The sequence below is a fragment of the Chenopodium album genome, chromosome 9, assembly GCF_948465745.1.
Source record: "Chenopodium album chromosome 9, dcCheAlbu1.1, whole genome shotgun sequence".
Classification (NCBI taxonomy): Eukaryota; Viridiplantae; Streptophyta; class Magnoliopsida; order Caryophyllales; family Amaranthaceae; genus Chenopodium; species Chenopodium album.
The window spans coordinates 52,971,036-52,988,575 of record NC_137842.1 but is presented as its reverse complement, the minus strand read 5'-3'; the positions used below and the strand labels follow the sequence as shown (position 1 = coordinate 52,988,575).

The window sequence follows — 17,540 nt, the reverse complement described above, 5'->3', positions numbered from 1 at the left end:
AACAAACCAATCTTAATTCTTAAATGGACCTGGTTCACACTAATTTATCGTGGATCACTAACATTTGAGAAACTATGTTTGTTTTATTAATAAAAAAATTGAAAAAAGGTTTTTATGTTGAAATAAAAGTCATTTTGGTAATATATAGACTATAAGAGGTTAATTTGTTTAACGAAATATTTTATATATTGGTTAATATGAATAGTAAAGGTCAATATGTTAACATTAGGGTCATAACGTTGTAATTTAAGTTCACAATAATATTAAACGTTATATTAGTTTTAATAAAGGTTACTATATTAAAATTAAGGTTACTATGTTCAATCTAATGTCAGTTGCGTGTGTATAAATATCGGGTCCACAATAACATTATGCAAGTCTTTCTGACCAATCTTTGCCCCATTCTCTCAAAATAGACCAACCTTTAAATCTTTCCAAAATAAACACAAGTTTGCATTTTTTTCCTCCCAAAATAAACTCAACGGGTCACCTTACCTGTAATACTAGGTAAAATCCACTTTGTCATTAAATCATTGGTTAAGTTTTTGGTAAAAATTATCAAAATTTAAAAAAAAAACAAAAACAAAAACAAAACCAAAACCAAAACCAAAAACAAAAACAAAACAAAACAACCTTGTCCCACCACTACAGCCCCTATCACCACCAGTCACCCCCTACCCTACCAGCGGCCACCGCCCAACCAATTCCCCCGGCGCCGGCGACCTTTAACGCCACTAGAATTACTGGACCTACACATTAACCTTCACCGCCATCACTTCCACCCACTGCATCACAACCTATGTGCACCACCACCAACGAACAGCCACCAAACCAACATACCAACCACCAAAACCACTGAATTCACCATACCAAGCAACCAACGAAACCGCCATAACAACCAACAAAAACACTATACCAACCCACCAAAAACACCGAAACCACCATACCAACCCACCTAAACACCGAAACAACCAAACCAACCCACCAAAAACACCATATCAACCACCATACCACCAAGACCCAAAAACCCACTTCTTTCCCACCCGAAACCTGCCATAACCATCCTCTCACTACCACAAAGATCCGAAATCGAAACCCTTAATTTCTCAATCTTCCAATTCTTCTTTCTTCCAACATGAATTTCTCACAATTTTTTTGGTTTAGGGATTGTCGGTTTGGGGGTTTCATGGGGAGCGGGGTGTGATCGAAAAAGCAATGGAAAGGGATGGGATGGTAAAAAATGGAAGGTGAAGGGGGAGGGGGAGTGGTGGCTGGAAAGGGAGAAGGGGGTGGCTGGTGGTTGGGTGAGGGGAGAGTGGTTTTTTTTTTTAATTGTATTTTTAAAAAATTATTTTGTTAACTTGAAAAGGATAATTAACGATTTTTAATTAAAAAAAAAAACTACCGGTTGTATAGGTTATCGGTCATTTTGGTTCATTTTAAAAAATGCAAACTTGTATTTATTTTGGGAAGATTTAAAGGTTGGTATGTTTTGGGAGAATGAGGCAAAGGTAGGTTTGTTGTTGTTAAATTTTCCTATTTTATTTTATAGAATATGTAATTTTCAAATAAAACTATACTTCATTTTTAGTTTATGTGATCCGATCCTCTAGGGCTTGTTTAGGTTTAATATTGGAAAAAGATAGTTAAGCTTTACTAGAACGTTAATAGTTACCAAATTATATAAGAGATTTTATTTTAGTTTAATTGTGAAAGAAGGTAGTAAGGCTTTGTTGGAAGGGTTAATTGTTATTTGTTACTTTGACCATATATGAAAGGTTTTAGTCGTTAATATTGTTTCCGGCATGACAAGACTCTCTTTGGAGGGTGTAATAGAAAATAATATCTATAAACAAGTTATTTTTCTTTTGAATTTATCAGCTTATGAAACTCCAAACACATTTGTCTTTTATGTTTTGTAATGTTAAACAATGACCAAAACAACACCAAAATGTCTCTATGAGAGAGCTAAAGTGTAAGTCGTCTGGTAGGGCCTTTCTTTTACCCTAAAACAAAATAAAAAATAAAAAATAAAAAATCAAGTGTATGCGAAATTTGGTGATGTTTCAAGGCTTCATGAAAATTTTAAGGTTTCTTGAAAAAACTCAAGGAAACCCTCCTAATCTAGTGGTGTTCAGGCCATGGGCTCCATCAATGGCGTAACCGAATGAATTTATCAAACCAATCAGCTCTTTGACTAACAAGATTGTTGGGTTTAGATAGTGTAGACCAAATTCCATAAGCCAAATTAATTATGTCTCACAAAATTTCTAGAAAACTCTAACATGTTGGCTTATTGGCAGAAAATTGCAAAAACTACTAGAAAACATGATCGTTTATGAGACTTCTAGATCATGTTCTGGTACACGAAAGAACATGTGTGTGGACTTTTTACACACTTCACCCATCGCCTATTAATATGATATGTTGGGCATCATTTGAAAGCATGCAATCCACCTACATCCTTCAATTGTCCAATGTTTCTACAAGGCTCTAATAATTCTTTTATATACTTTCAAATTCATTTCAGAGATTGTTAGGTGTCTTATTCTACATACACATAATCTAATATCCCTTTTACATACGCCTTCATATCTCTAATATTTTAGGGTCTTATACTCTCCTACTTTCATAAAGTAGTTTTTCGGAATCATTGTTTTGGTTTTTTCCAATTTTTCACATATTAAATTATGTGTCACATTTTAAATATTTTTTCTTGCTATATCAAAAGCAAAGCAACAATCTGATGACGGGTATGTGATAGGCTAATGTCTTTTAACTCCCTATTTTATGTTTATTAAGGACAATTATGGCTTGTAGAACAACATTAAATGGATTTTCAAGTAAATTTTTTTTTTTTTTGAAAAGTTAATATAGAGTTATAAAGGTTAATGGAAAAGCAAGTAAAAAGGAGTTATGATAGATGGGTTATTTTTCATATTTAGAGCAAGAATTTAAGAGGAGAATGCAATAAAAAATGTGGAAACGTGTAGCCCTTTACCTATCAAAATATGGAATAGAATTTGGTAAAAACTAGGGGTACACATAGTGTTTAAAAAACATATTGTACATCACCAATAAGTAATCGCCAACTTAAAAAAATAAGAGGAAAGCAGGGGCGGCAAAAATTTCACTCTGCGCGTCATTGGGAGGAAGCTAAGAGGAAAAATTTTCATTGGGCGGCAACTATTAATGCATCAGATAATACACAATTAAGTTCTCAATTAAGTGTCAAAATTTCCTATCTTCTCCCAAAATTCATCTTGTTTGTTGTTGAATTATTTCGTTTAAATTTTCCTAACTTGATTATTTTGATAATTTAGGGTTTTCATTGTTTAATATTGAAGAAATTGATTTTGGGTAAAAATTAGAATTTTTATAAAGATTGATTTGAAAGGGTAAATCTTTTACATTAATAGATGATTTATATGTTGTCTTTATTTTGTTTATTTTTTAATTGTTTCTTGTGAAATGTTATTTAATTGAAGGAGTGTTTCTGGATGGAAGCAATTGTTAAATGTATGAATCGAGCTTTATTTGCTGTCAATAATAAACTATTGGAAAATTTTGATTCTAATAATCCCACCTTTGGTCGGTTAGCCATTAATAATCCCACCTTTAGATTATTATTTAGTAATCCCACCTTTATAGGGGATCTTCTTTTATTGGTGTCTTATGACCGGTAACCTGTACATTGGGTAATTTTTTTTAAAAAAAAAAAAATTAAGTGACAGTGTCACTAAATAATTGGTCAAAATAATTGAAAAGAAAAACTTATTTTTTTGGTAAAATAATTATACAGAAAAAAGAAAAACCCACCCCAGCCCATGCCATTAGACTTCTGCCGGTATCCCCCTCCCCTTGCCTCGCCGACGACCAGGTTAAACACCCCCGTCAGTCTCCAAATCCTCCCCCGACGGCGAGATACATCGATCTTGACTCCCCCTCGTTCGCTGCTGCTCCCGCTATTCATGTTGCCCCACCACCAAAAACCGCCCTCCACAACCAGCCAAAACCCCAACGAAATTACACAAATTAATCTGATTCGAACCCAGGTCAAACACGGACAGCAGGAATAGCAGGAGCAGCACCTTACGAGGGGATAATTAGAGGGTTTGAAAAGGTTCTCGACTGTTTTCGAGGGGGGTTTTTGGCGGTTTTGACGGTTTTTTAGGGGGTTATCAGCGGTTTCAAGTTGGTGGTTGTGGTGGATTCGTGGGTGGGATTTGGTTCAGGTGGTAATTTCGAGGGTGATTTTAGGTCGACGGGGTGGTTTTGGTATTGGGGGGTTCCGTGGCTAGTCGTTTTTGAGGCTTTAGGGTGGCCACCGGCCGTTGGTGGGGCTAGGGTAAGGAAGAGGGTTTCACGGTGGGTGGGGGATGATTGTTATGTGGTGGGTTTTTTTGTAGTATTTTTCCTTTTTTTATTTTTATTTTTTAACCAATTATTAAATGACACTGTAGGGAATATTTCAAGCATTACCCCTAGCTTGAACCCCACTGTGATCATACACTTAAGCATGGTGGCATCCAAAGGGAAGGAAGCTAGAGCAAAAGAGTCGCCAACAAGTTTTAAGAACTTGTAAAACGTTCACGAGGAGAAGGTTACACCCCTTAACGATCCAGAAGATCGTCAACTCCAATAGGTCTGGAACCATGACTGAAAGTTCGGGGATGAAGGTACAAATTCAATCTAAAAGAGATTGAAACTGCCTTAATAATAGGCCTCTACTTTATTCTGATCGTATTCATGTGCGTTTTCTGACTAGCATGCAATCAATAGGTTTACCCTAAACCTGTTTATCTATGTTGGTTGAATATTAATGCACAAATAAATCTATTATTGGCGATCACTTGAATTATAATCATCTTAACCCTAAACAAGATTATAAATTATCTTATTAAGCGTGATTACAAGTACCAATTTCCTTTAAACATGCATAAAAGGCGTGATCAAGCAATAACAATAAATAATATCAAGCAACATAATAATAATCAAAACAATAATAATATAATTATAATAATCATGTTAAAACATAGGGCCTGTTCATATTTACTTATTTTCAGTTCAGTTCAGTTCAGCTCCAATCAGTTCAATTCAGTTCAGTTCAGTTTAGTTCAACTTCAATCAGTTCAGTTCAGCTCTTAATTTCCCTCTCTCATAAAATATTCATTTCAGCTTAGTTCAGTTCAGTTCAGTTCCAATCAGTTCAGTTCAGCTCCAATCAGTTCAGTTCAGTTCAGTTCAGCTCAGTTCAGTAAATATGAACAGGCCCATAATAATAGCAAGATCCTAGGCATGATACTAACAAAATTAATAACAAACCCTAGCATGTCACTAAACAATAAAAATCATAGCTTTAACCCAAACATGATACTAACATGATATTAGGAAAATAATAGGAAGCATCGCAGGAATCACAATTGACATATTTGATATTAGAAATTATAGTTGTTACCCTAAACATAATACTAGGAAGATCAAAACGCCCTAACATGACACTAGGAATCATAATAACAATCTAAGCATGAAACCTATATCATAATATCAATAAATCAATAAATCAATCAAAGTACTTACTTGGATGCTTCGTATCTCTTTCTAATAACAAAATACACACGTTAGTAACTTCAAGGAAAATAATAATCAAACAATTAAATCAAATAATTGAAAGATGGATTTGGGACCAAACCCTCAGAAATTAAACCTTTCACGTCTAGGGCGAAAGCAACTTTGAACTTGGCTAGGTGTTTCTTGGTCTTGTGAATGCAGAATTTTGTATGCAAAAGCTAGTTTAGAAAAGAAAGAGAGAGAGAGAGTAATCAAGAGATTCTTGAAGAGAGTTGGTGAAAGAGATTAGAGAGTATTCATGAGAATTGATAGTTGTTGATTGAAAACGGAGGTTTAAGGAGGCTATTTATAGAGAAAATCAGCCGAATGGATAAAAAAACGAATCAGAGTTTCGAAGAGAATAAAACAAATTGGCGCCAGACGCCAGACATTAGCGCCAAACGCCAGGGCTAGCGCCAGATGCCAAGCTTGTACGCCAGGCGCTGGTCTTGTCGTCAGACACTAGAAAACAGTTTCCACGCGTTTTCTTAATTTGATAAAATTTAGCCGTACAGGAGGGAAAAATCGTATTTTCCTTAAAAACACTTCTTTTATTCTGATTTAAACTCTAAAAAGTCAACTAAAGTCAATTTATCAATGCTAATCAAATTAGGATTCAAAAGAACCTTCTATAAGATTCTATAAGACTATAATCAATCCTAATCACATTAGGAATGATAAATCAATACTAGGCCCTCCTCTAGATCATTGGGCCACATATAAATTTCAAACCGGACCCAGTTTAGTATTTTGGCCATAACTTCCTCATTATTCATCGGAATTGGGCTTATAATATATCGTTGGAAAGCTCTTCTTAAGCCTCATCCAAGTACACCATTATTGGACCCTTGTCATGGACCAAAACAAACTGGATTGGCTGTTTTCTTAAAATAGGTTTTCAAAAATAGATAGAAAGAAAAGAAATAAAAACTAACCGCAACACTAGACTTTCCACACTTTCACTTCATTCGATTATGATTCGACGCGAAAGGTACTCATCACTGGGTTTGGTTTTTTGGGAGACTCAAATGGGTGTCTACAGACACGTGTCATCTTAACCTATCAAAACGAGCTTGTTTAAAAGGAGTTTCGTTATGCAAGAACAATTGCATAACGAGGAGTAAGAGTATAATTGCACATAATTTAGTACTTGATTTTAGAGTAATACCATTGAGTAATCAATAGTATTATTAGGTGATCAAATAGAGCCATTGAATATTTGAGTGGTACTATATATGTATGCATTCAGTGGTAATATATATGCGTAATGCATTCAGTGGTACTAAGTACTAACTACATGTATATATAGTATCACTAAATAACTAATAGTATTAACTTCGTATAAACTTTAAGCGATACAATTAGAAGTGTTCCCACACATCTTTTTCTTTTTTCCTTTCTCTCTTTCCAAGTGACTTTTAATATTTTAGTACTCCCTCTGTCCCCATTATTTGCCTCAAACTATAAATCTACTTTATTAAGGCTTTGGGCAAAAAATGGTGCACATGGGTTGACACAAATGTCAATGAGGAGAGAGATAGAGAGAGTGCAAGTGGGAAAACATGCCAAAAGTTGTATGGGGCAATCTTTTAGGGACACCTTAAAAAGGAAAGTGGAGCAAACAATTAGGGACAGAGAGAGTATTTGTTATGCATTTGCAAATGCATAACAACACTACACTAGTACTTCCTCCTATCAAAACCGATTACCAACAAGTTGTGGACCAAAAGAAGATCCCCTATATACAACTATTTGAAAACACTTCAGTTCAATGACATTAAATGATTTTTCTTTCACATACTATTTTATCACTAAATTAATGGTTTAGTGTATTTCCCCAAATAATTCAAATACATGTTATTTTGTATTTTTCGTGATATTTTTTGTTGTACTTAAATGCCTTATTAATTAAATATGTCGTAATACATCTTATTCGTGTTTTAAAAAAAAACATATACAAAGATAAACACAATGGAATCAACAAAAGGAAAGAAATAAAAAGGAAAGTCAATCCCTTATTTTTGGTTAGTTGTTGTCGGTTCTCACTCCTTGGTTAATTGCCGCCCTCGGCTCCCTCTATTGCCAATTGCATTTTATTTTATTTATTTATTTTTTTTTTTTTGTTGTTGTTGTTGTGTGTGTAAAATTCTTTGATCTAATTGCTTGGTTGTTTTAATGGTGTGTAAGGGTTGTTTTTTTTTTTATTATTATTTTTTTTTTATGTTGGGGGTTATTTATTGGTGGTAGGGTGCTTATAGAGAAAGTTAAGGTTTTTATTGGGTGGTTTTTGAGACATGTTCAATGGTTTGTGGGTGGGTTTTTCTTGGTGGGAGTGGGCGATTTAGTTTGTGGACGGGTGTTTTCAAGTGGGGTCTAGGATTATTTTGGGTATGCGACGGGTTTCACAATGGTTTTAGTGGCGATTAGGAGAAATGTCGGCGGCTGTGAGGTGGTCGTGGTGGATGATCAGTGGTTGGGCAATAATATCAGGTGGTGGGTGTTAATTTCAAGGTTGGTCAAAGGTAGTTGTAAGGGTGGTCAAGGTAGCATCAACAAAGGGAATCAAGATAGTTGATTACCTTTTCCTTTCCTGAATACCCTACCAAACAACCCTTAAAGTTATCTAATAAAACGTATGAGATTCCTTTTTGAGTTTGAAACATATATGATGTTAGATGTTATTTCGAGGCGTTTGGTACAAGTAAATTGAAGATAGAATGTGAGTTTTAATCTTATGAGCTGTCCAACCTCATCAATGACATTGTGAGTTTACTCAGACAAGATTGGAGTGTTACCATCCTGCACATTAAGCGCCAGGCCAATAAACTGGCTCATGGTCTGGCTAAGATTGGTAGACTTCAGGCTGATGATGAAGTGGTCTATCAGTTCTACTCCCCTACGCCGCTCACTAAGATCTATATGGAGGAACTGGCCAATTCTTTGGCAGCCACTGAAGGCATATGATGTTTAGGCAGCAACCCCTGAGCCCCCCCTAGGCTCCCCTCTGTGCTCCCATAGTTTCCTTAGTTTCTTCATTTGGTTGCCTTTTATTCTGCTTTTTATTTTGATTTCTGACCAGCTCTTAGAACTCTTTTTGGATGCAGGTCTTTCCGCTTTAAAGCATCTGCCGGGTGGTGGGTTAGCTAATTTTTCAACTGCTACCTACCTTCCCCTTTTGTAAGTTAGCTTTGGTTTTTCAAGGATGCCCATAATCATCCTTATGTAATATATTATCGTCGTTTCTTTTAATTTAATTTATGCAAGAATGAAATTATATGAGAAGTGAGATGAAGAACGACTCCCCATATGACCGTGCCCTAATCTATCTTGTAGTTAAACAAATAAAACTAGAACCTATTAGACTTTCATAAAACTTGTTTTAATTGTAAATTAAACTCCAATAATCCTTATGAACCCTAGTTTGACATTGCTAGCTCTTATCTAAACTTGATTTTTCTTAAGGTTTTCAAAATAGAGCCTCAACAGGGGATAATAAATCTGGCAATACCTCACAATTTGAAACAACAGGGTAAGAATTTTAGGATAGTAAGTTTCCACACTATCCTTAATTGTAGAGCATACCATCTGCAGAAAACAATGCATATGACAGTTCAACCCAGATAATATTAACAACCAACCCACATAGTATATTGTCAGCCAACACACTAACAGTTCAAGCATAGGCGTCTTAGAAGAAGAAAAACAACAAAGTAGCACAAAGCAAATAAAATAGCCTCGAAAATGTCACCAACTTATTTATTTACAGTGATAGTTGATGTGAAACTGGTGGCAAAATCCTCGTGACCAGCTAACATAGCCTCAGCAAACACAGTGCATGGTACCACCAGCTTGCCCCAGAAAGCTGCTTGAACAGTTGGAATCAGGGCTACCAATATCAATATCCTCGTTGAAATCCAGCAGATCTAAAGATTTGTAACTGTTTGATGATAATACCCTATCAGTTTCTGCAAAGGAATCCAAGCACCGGTCAGATCTTCCTCCTGACTTGCGGTAATGCTTCTTGTCTTTAGTTGCACTTCCTCCCCCACGCACGCTCTTGCTCTTTTGCTTTCCCTTTCCATGTTTCTTGCTGCTCTTGGACTGCTGCTGATTCTTTTTCTTTGGATAGTGAGATAACGAAGTTGGTGGTGGATCATATACGTCAGGAGCCCAAGATACACTCAGCTTCCTTGGGGGCACACCTATCTTCTCACGGCTACCCTTGAGGGCAGAGACAAGCTTGCTTTCAGTTGGAAGAGACAGTGAGCGCATGCAAGATTTACTTTCAGACTGATAATCAAGTGTTGCTTCCTCCTTGACAGCGACAGGAAAAGTGGCACACTTGTGCAAGCACTTACAAGATGTTGCAATGGATCCCTCTAGATCTGAGTCAAAATCACCAGATCCTGTGTCCTTATCTTCCAGACTACTACTGCTGCTGCTGCCATTATCATCAGATGGCAGAATGCCAGTATCCAAATTCTCACTGTTCACTAGCAGATTATCATGAAATGCAATTCCAAGTTTCTGCAGTGTGTCTACTGTAGTGCCACTGCAGGCATACTGCACTTTCATGGTAGAAGATTGCTCATGATCATCAGTGCCACTACCATATGCATGGATGCTGCCCATCGAATCAGAACGAGAGAATTGCAGAGCCAACAAATCGCACTATTGCACAACACAATCAGATTAACAAATGCCTTCAAAGACAATTGTAATGACTATAGCAGAGATCAACTACCTTCTATAGAGCAATTCCTGTTATCTCTCTACAAGGTGTGAGCAGTTTAATAAGAGGAAAACCAAGAAACACGAGGAAGAGAAGACAAAAGGTCGTCACTAATAAGCGAAAAACAGAAATAGCCTAATGTTAACTAAGATTACCACGCCGATCACTTTTTTCAAGATGTTTCAGACGATGGGAACATAATAAACTACGCAAAGAAGTAGCCAACAAAATTGAAGGTACAATAGGAAGTGTAGTGGGCACCGAAGGCATTGTGCTCCGATGCTCTTCGATCCCCCCTCGGGAAAAGTAAACCTCTAAATGCAACAAACCTAATATAAGTTCTAACTCCCTGTTATAAGAAACTAGGTGTCACAACTTCAGGCCAGAGTAGTTGAAGGCACTCATGCAGTTAATATTCTCTCGAAAGGTAGCATTTTCCTTTAGCTTGAGGTATTGTGGCACAAATTGAATCCAAATCTGCCAAGAGGAATTAAACTACATAAGGTCCGGGATAGAGAGCATAACAAACTCTTCGCACATGGAATTGATGTAACATCCACAAAAGAAGGGGAAACGAGTACACAATTCAACATTGAAAATTTAAGGAATCAAAACTTGCAAGGATATAGACAATCTCAGAAAACATTCAGAACAGAAATCTATGAATCAAGCTTCACTAAGGCAAGGGAATGCAAGTTGTCTTTATCAAAATGTCATCAAAATAAATACTTAAAACTGCAAACTGCCTCATGAAGACAAGCACAACATACAGTTATACAACTAATTTGATTATTTGACAAGGACTTTGATCTTGACATTATACTATTAATTTTCAACAAGATATATCACAACACCTATGTATGCAAATATGTGACAAACGGCTGATACGAATTGACAATCCTCCAAACGGAAAGAAAAAGAAAAGGATCAAAAGATGCAGTTCTAACACTAGATGCATTGGAAGACAGAGTTATCTGTTGTATTATTGTATTGTACAAAAATTAAACATTAAATTTTCATCAGCTACTGCCACAAACATGTGAGAAAATGTAAACGATTTGGAAATATATACTCCAAACAATCACCCAAACGACCAAACATGAAAAAATGGTATTCATCAAAGGGAAGGAGGCAACGCTATATGAACCTAGATTATCATTCAATAATTCATAGTCCAATAAACAATATTATCATGTACTGTAATACATAAATTGATAACAAATAACCACATCTGAAAGCAGATACTCAGAATAACTCAGATTCAAAACCATATTTAACTCCTTAAAACCTCAAATGACGAGATTGTAATTGCTACTAACACAGAAAACTAAATTCAATCCAATACGTCGCAATATAAGCTGAATAAGCAACAGATCATAATTCCATACAATTTTCAATACAAAAAAATACATAACAAGCAAACTCTTCAAGTACTGAATCAGGTAATAACTAGAAAATCAATCATTCATACAATTTTTTTCAATATAATTAAGGAGAAAACACATGAACAACTAATAAAACCTAGTTGAATTCAACAATAATCGAAAAACCTCATTATCAAACAATCCGTACCATACCAGAACCCTAAAACAAAAAATCTGACCAAAAATACCTAATTTAAATTTTTAATTCAACAATAAAAAATAAATCATTAATTTCAAGCCAAAAAAACCTTTGAATGAGATCCGATAAACACACCTCCAAAAAAAAAATTAAAAAATTAAAAAAAAAATAAAAGGCAAAAGAAAAAACAAACCTGATTGATTCGATCTGAAGAAAGGTGAGAATAATACGAACACGCTACAGAAAAAACCTTCAAGAATTAGGCATTGATAATAGAGAAAAAAAAAATTTTTTGAAGAAAAAATATCTAGGGTTTGAGGGGTTTTTAAACTATATTATCTAGATGACAGATAGAATAGATAGATAGATGATGTTTTTGTAAGGAAAAGAAAAGAAGAGAAAATTCTAACCTTTTTAATTTCCAAACTTAAGGATTATTTCCTTGTATTTCTCTTTGTATTAATTTCATGGATCTGTCAACTTCGATTTTTATTTATACCCAAATTAGTCAAACGCGCTCATTGAAACGGAGATGGTCTACCGACGTTAACTATACGCTTGCACAATCTAACGTTTACCACTTTAACGATTGTTGAGTATAGCTCGTCATTTTCCCCGCAGGCCGGGCTGAATTGTTATTGGTAACCCTTCGGTTATTTATGGGCTACTATGGTTGTAGAGTTGTTAAAAAGTGATCCGATATGAAAAATTAATTTGATTTGAGTATATGAAATTGACATAAATTTATCTGATTTTATATATCTAATGTCGGATTTTAACACGCAAATTTAAGATCTGAATATCGTTTTTCCAATCAACAGTAGGAAACTCGACATTTGATGTGGACTTGATAACTACACTTTATACGACACTCGCATCTAATTTGATAAAAACATGTCAAGTGGCTTAACTAACACGACATCTAGGCTACTCGTCTCAATGGATATCGGGATTTGATTCAGTTTGTATTATTATGGAACATGAATTATATTTTAACATGATACACTATTGAATTAAGAGAGAGAGAGAGATGGAACATGAATTATACTCCCTCCGTTAATAGTTATGTGCAACTTTTGCCATTTCGGGATGATCGGGGTTATGTGCTACTTTCCATTTTCTTTCTATTTTTAGTAAAAAAAAAAGGGGGAAATTATAATTTTGCCCTTACTTATTTTTTTTGTTAATCAATACCCTTATTATAACCTAATCTAATTTATCCTAAACTAATCAGATTCACCTAATCTAATGATTCCCTCCTTTTATCTTCCCATTTCCCCCTTCTTTCCTCATTTACTCACATTCCTAACCACCAAAATTTAATTCTGATGGTTGGTTCTCTCTATATCTTCTGGAGAGTTCATAAGATGAACCCTAGTTCATCTTCTGGAATTTTCTCTCTCCTCTGTTCTTGCGATTTTCTCACTTCTTCTCTCCAGATCTACTCTTCTCTTCTTCAATCTTTCCCAATCAAAGTCCCTCCATAACAATGGTGAACTTGGATCCTTTAAAGGATGCTTATATGGCTACAAATGACAAGGGAGAGGAGAATCTGATCGAAAACCTCATCCACTGCTTCGAGGTTGGATCTCCTTTTCCTCGTCAATTTTACGAGTCTAGTGAGACGGGTCCCTACTTTACTCTGTACACTTACAGAGCCCTTGGTCAAGTCCTCAAAAGCATTGATGATGAAGAAAGAGCGAAGAAGGAGGAGGGTGAAGGTGAGTCCCGTCGTAAATCGCTTGATTTCTCTGAGATGGCTGTAGATCTGGTTGCTGAGAGTGGTGAGGGAAGTTCTGTTGTGCCAACTAAGCCTAGATCTAAGAGGGAAATGCTACCCCCAAGAGTTAGGGCTACAAGGAAGGTCGCGCGTGTTGCTCTGAGAAGGATGTGTGGCCTCCCTGACCACGAGTTCATTGAGTTGTCTTCTGATGAGGAGCCTGATGAGGAACCTCCAGCCAAGAAACCAGAAGTGCCCTCTTGTTCTGTTCCTGTTGTGAAGTGCTATGTGAGGCGGATGAACCCTTCGGTTCAACCCTTTGAGTAGCTGTACTCGTAACGATTCCTAACCTTAACTTCTTTAATTTTTGTTACTGAGTCCCTTTTATGTGATGTTTATGTATGCTTGTGACATGAATTGTTTATGCTGGTTCTGTTATGCACTTGGATTTGATTTTTTTATGATGGTTCTGTTCTGTTCTGATGTTGGATATGTTTATCCTGCTTCTGTCCTGTTTATGTTCAACCTTATGTTGGATGTTGGTGAGGACTGGGATTGCTTTCTGGTTTGGTTGCCTTTTATGTTGGATAATGATTAGTTGATGGTCTTGTTTGGTTGCCTTCTGTGTTGGATTAATTGTTGTTGGATGTTCTGGTTTGGTTCTGTTTATCATGGATTTAATTAATTTATGAAGCATGTGATGGGTTGGATAATGGTTGATGTTGTAATCATGGCTTATGGCATATGGGAATTTGATTGTTGAATGATGACCCTTAATGATGGTTTGTTGAGTTGGCTTTTTGCTTGGGTTGTTGTGTGTAAAATGTTCTCAATGATCATAGTGTAGAGAACATTATGTAATGGAGTTCCCTTCACATGCCCCTTGTTGTTGATATTGTAGAGTCCCCATTTTAATACACTATAGTGTTGTAATTGAATCCAAATGATGAAGGGACTCCTATGAAATACTTTTTGAACAAAGGTATTGCTCCACCAATCACTATATTGTGATTGATGTTGAGGTCACCATGTTTGAAGAGTTGTGTTTAAAAAAAAAAGATCTCCTGATGGATTCATTTGATTAAGTACTTCCATTAACTTTAAAATATGGCTACAAAAAGCCTGTTACATATGCACTAGAACTAAACCATCATTGCCTTTGATGTTTGTTTCAATAACCTAGCATAAAAAATACACCTAACCACCTATTGATTGGTTAAAAAAAAAAACTAAACAAAAGTGAAATTTAACCTAGCATTGTTGACTCCTAAGTGGTTATGTGTGGCAGTGTTTGGTTGTTGTCTGTGTCTCTTTGTAACTAGTCTGCATCTACCTCCATGTCTTCTGTTTCTGCTTCATGATTTCCCTAGGGTGCTGGCCTGAACATTGTGTTCAAGTATTCCACAGCTTCCAACACTATACTCCTGTCCACTTCAATCTGATTTGGCAGAATGCCTAGATTCTCCAGCTTTTTCTTGTTCATATGTGAGATTTTGTACTTGTTCCCTCCTTCTGCCTTTAATATCTTGATCATGCATCTTTGTAATGTCACCCAAATGTACTTGTTTACTTCTGGTTTGAAATTGTTATAAGACTTAATCACCTTTTCAACAAGCTCATCTACATTCTTTGGAAAAGACTGATATTGCAAAGATTGAATTGATCTGAATAGACCTAAGTCTAACACATTCAAATTTGGTGATTGTGCTGGTTGGAACACAAACTCAATGTTGAATCCATTTTCTTGTGTTGCTGCAATGAACTCTTCATCTCTTGGTACTTGATGTGGCCTTGCATTATCCCACTGTATGACCACATTTTTTTGGCAAACTTTCTGGCCATTTTGACACTATTGCTGGTATGACTTTGTTAAGTAAATGTCTCTTATTGCCTCTCTGTTGACATTTTGAAGTGGTTTTGTGACCATTGTGCCAGCTAGTCTGTTTTTGCTTGACTTCTTTACTCTATCTTGCTGTGTGAATGGGAATATCCCATATTTCCCATCATGTAGGAGTTCCCCATTTCTCCCATAAAGAGGCTTCCCTATAATGGCCATGAACATAAGGTTTAATTTGAACCTCCTTGATTGTTGAGCCATATAGGGATCTTCCTCACTTGGTAGTAGATAGAATCTCCTTTTATCTGGGTTGAGATAAAACCATTTCTCATCAATGTGGATGGCATACTTCATGTCATCAAATATGGGGTTCTCATTAACTTGGATTGGGTTTATGTGAGACAAAACCCACTTCATTCTTGCAACCTTGTGACCTGATGTCAGTGCTGGCTTGCTGTGTGTGTTCTGATTCTCCCCTTTTTCTTCAAATAATGAAGAGTTACATGTGAAATATTGAGTGCTGCAACATATGATCTTTCTGTCTGCCTTAAGTGCAGTGGGACTGACTGTAGGAATTCATCATAAAATTCCCTTGGCTTTGGACCTATCTTGCCTATCTTTTTGGACCTGACATCAATCAAATTCCCTTCTGCCATCTGCCTTTTTATTTCAGTGAAAATTCTTGTGATTGTTGATTTATGAACATTGAACTTGATTGGTAATTCCACCTTGTAGCCTCTTGGTAGGTTACCATCTTGCATTTTCAAAAGCATTGCATCAACAATCTCTCTCTTTTGATGCATGTTCTGCTGTTTTCTGTTTGGTTGGGGAGTCCCTTCTTCAAACAATGATGCTTGTGTTTCATCTTGCTGAGTTTGATTGTTGTTGTTATTGCTTGTGTCTTCTTCTTTAGCCTCTTCTTGCATGTTCTCATTGTCTGAGTTGTATGCTTCAAAATCTGCATCTTGCATATGCTCTTCATAATTAATCATAGTACAACTCTGCTATTTCTTCCTCTGTAATTAAGTGATCAATGTCGAAAAAAGGGTCTTCATCTATGTCTGCCATGTCTTCTGTTTGCTGTTTTAACTTGCAGATTGCTGGTGATGGTGAAGGGGGGTGGGCTGATGAAGGTTTTTGATGAGATGATGTTTCCCTCAAGATGATGTAATGATGATATGAAGACTAATTATGTGTAGCACTAATTTTAGATTAGGAGTAATTTTTTGGGTTTTATGTGGGCTAAACGTATGTTATTAGTGCTAACTTTTGGTGGATTTGAACAATCCTTTGAACAAACATGGTTGTGTAATTATTGAGAAGCATTGAATGCTTCATGAATGTTGGAGGCTGTTATTTATAAGCCTCATAAATGTTGAAATGAAATCAGAAAATTTGGAAGTTTAGCTTCCTTTTTTTTAAAAAAAAAAAATTAGAGGGAATTTTAAAATTCTCAAATTCAAAATTTTTGTGAAAATTTGGGGGGGGGGGGGGGAAGAAACCCCTCCAAAACAATCTGATTTCCCCTCCATATTTGCAAGTGGGGGGGAGGAGACCAATTTTCTCTCTTCCACTCACTTTAATTAACTCCCTTTAATCTTTGCCCTCCATATTTTGCCTTGGTAACCGTAAACCCCTCCAAAGTTGCACATAACTATAAACGGAGTGAGTATTTTAACATGATATGCTATTGAATTGAGAGAGAAAGAGAGAGAGAGAGAGAGAGAGAGAGAGAGAGAGAGAGAGAGAGAGAGATAGAGGACTCCTACATGCTCACATTAATACATTATACTATTATTTCACTCAAATTGCAAGTTTCCTAGCCCAACACACATAGATCAGATTTCGACTGAAATATATTATGAATAACTACAATCAAACGCATATGCAGTAGTATAAAATGTTATGACTCACGAGTCATGCAAAGAAGCAAGGAAAACAGCCTCGTGTATCATATATATGGCCAAGGCAAAATGCTCAAAGCATTACCTTACTCAATTCAATGAGGGAACACTCATAGATTAGTATGGGTTTCCAGTTTATAGGAGAAGGGATAATGGTCGCACGCTTACTAAGGG

The 17,540-nt window shown here is 36.0% G+C and overlaps 2 protein-coding genes across 2 annotated transcripts; both read right to left on the bottom strand.

The window, feature by feature from the left end:
- Nucleotides 1–9,214: 9,214 nt before the first annotated feature.
- Nucleotides 9,215–12,458, bottom strand: LOC145558564 (uncharacterized). Its single transcript, XM_081619841.1, has 3 exons — nt 12,316–12,458; nt 12,099–12,142; nt 9,215–10,819 (listed from the first exon to the last, which is right to left on the bottom strand). The coding sequence occupies exon 3, from the start codon at nt 10,240–10,242 to the stop codon at nt 9,430–9,432; it is 813 nt and encodes a 270-aa protein (XP_081475967.1). The 5' UTR covers nt 10,243–10,819; nt 12,099–12,142; nt 12,316–12,458; the 3' UTR covers nt 9,215–9,429.
- A 2,533-nt stretch (nt 12,459–14,991) lies between these two features.
- Nucleotides 14,992–15,879, bottom strand: LOC145557720 (uncharacterized). Its single transcript, XM_081618894.1, has 2 exons — nt 15,517–15,879; nt 14,992–15,429 (listed from the first exon to the last, which is right to left on the bottom strand). Exons 1-2 carry the CDS (start codon nt 15,877–15,879, stop codon nt 14,992–14,994), a joined length of 801 nt encoding a protein of 266 aa, XP_081475020.1.
- Between the last annotated feature and the right edge of the window lie 1,661 nt (nt 15,880–17,540).

Excerpts from the sequence above, each read along its gene's own strand:
- LOC145558564 (XM_081619841.1), bottom strand. The coding sequence starts at position 10,242 with ATGGGCAGCATCCATGCATATGGTAGTGGCACTGATGATCATGAGCAA.
- LOC145557720 (XM_081618894.1), bottom strand. The coding sequence starts at position 15,879 with ATGAAGTGGGTTTTGTCTCACATAAACCCAATCCAAGTTAATGAGAAC. Across the intron at positions 15,430-15,516 it reads TTCAAAATGTCAACAGAGAG|TGGGATAATGCAAGGCCACA; the intron begins GCAATAAGAGAC and ends GTGGTCATACAG.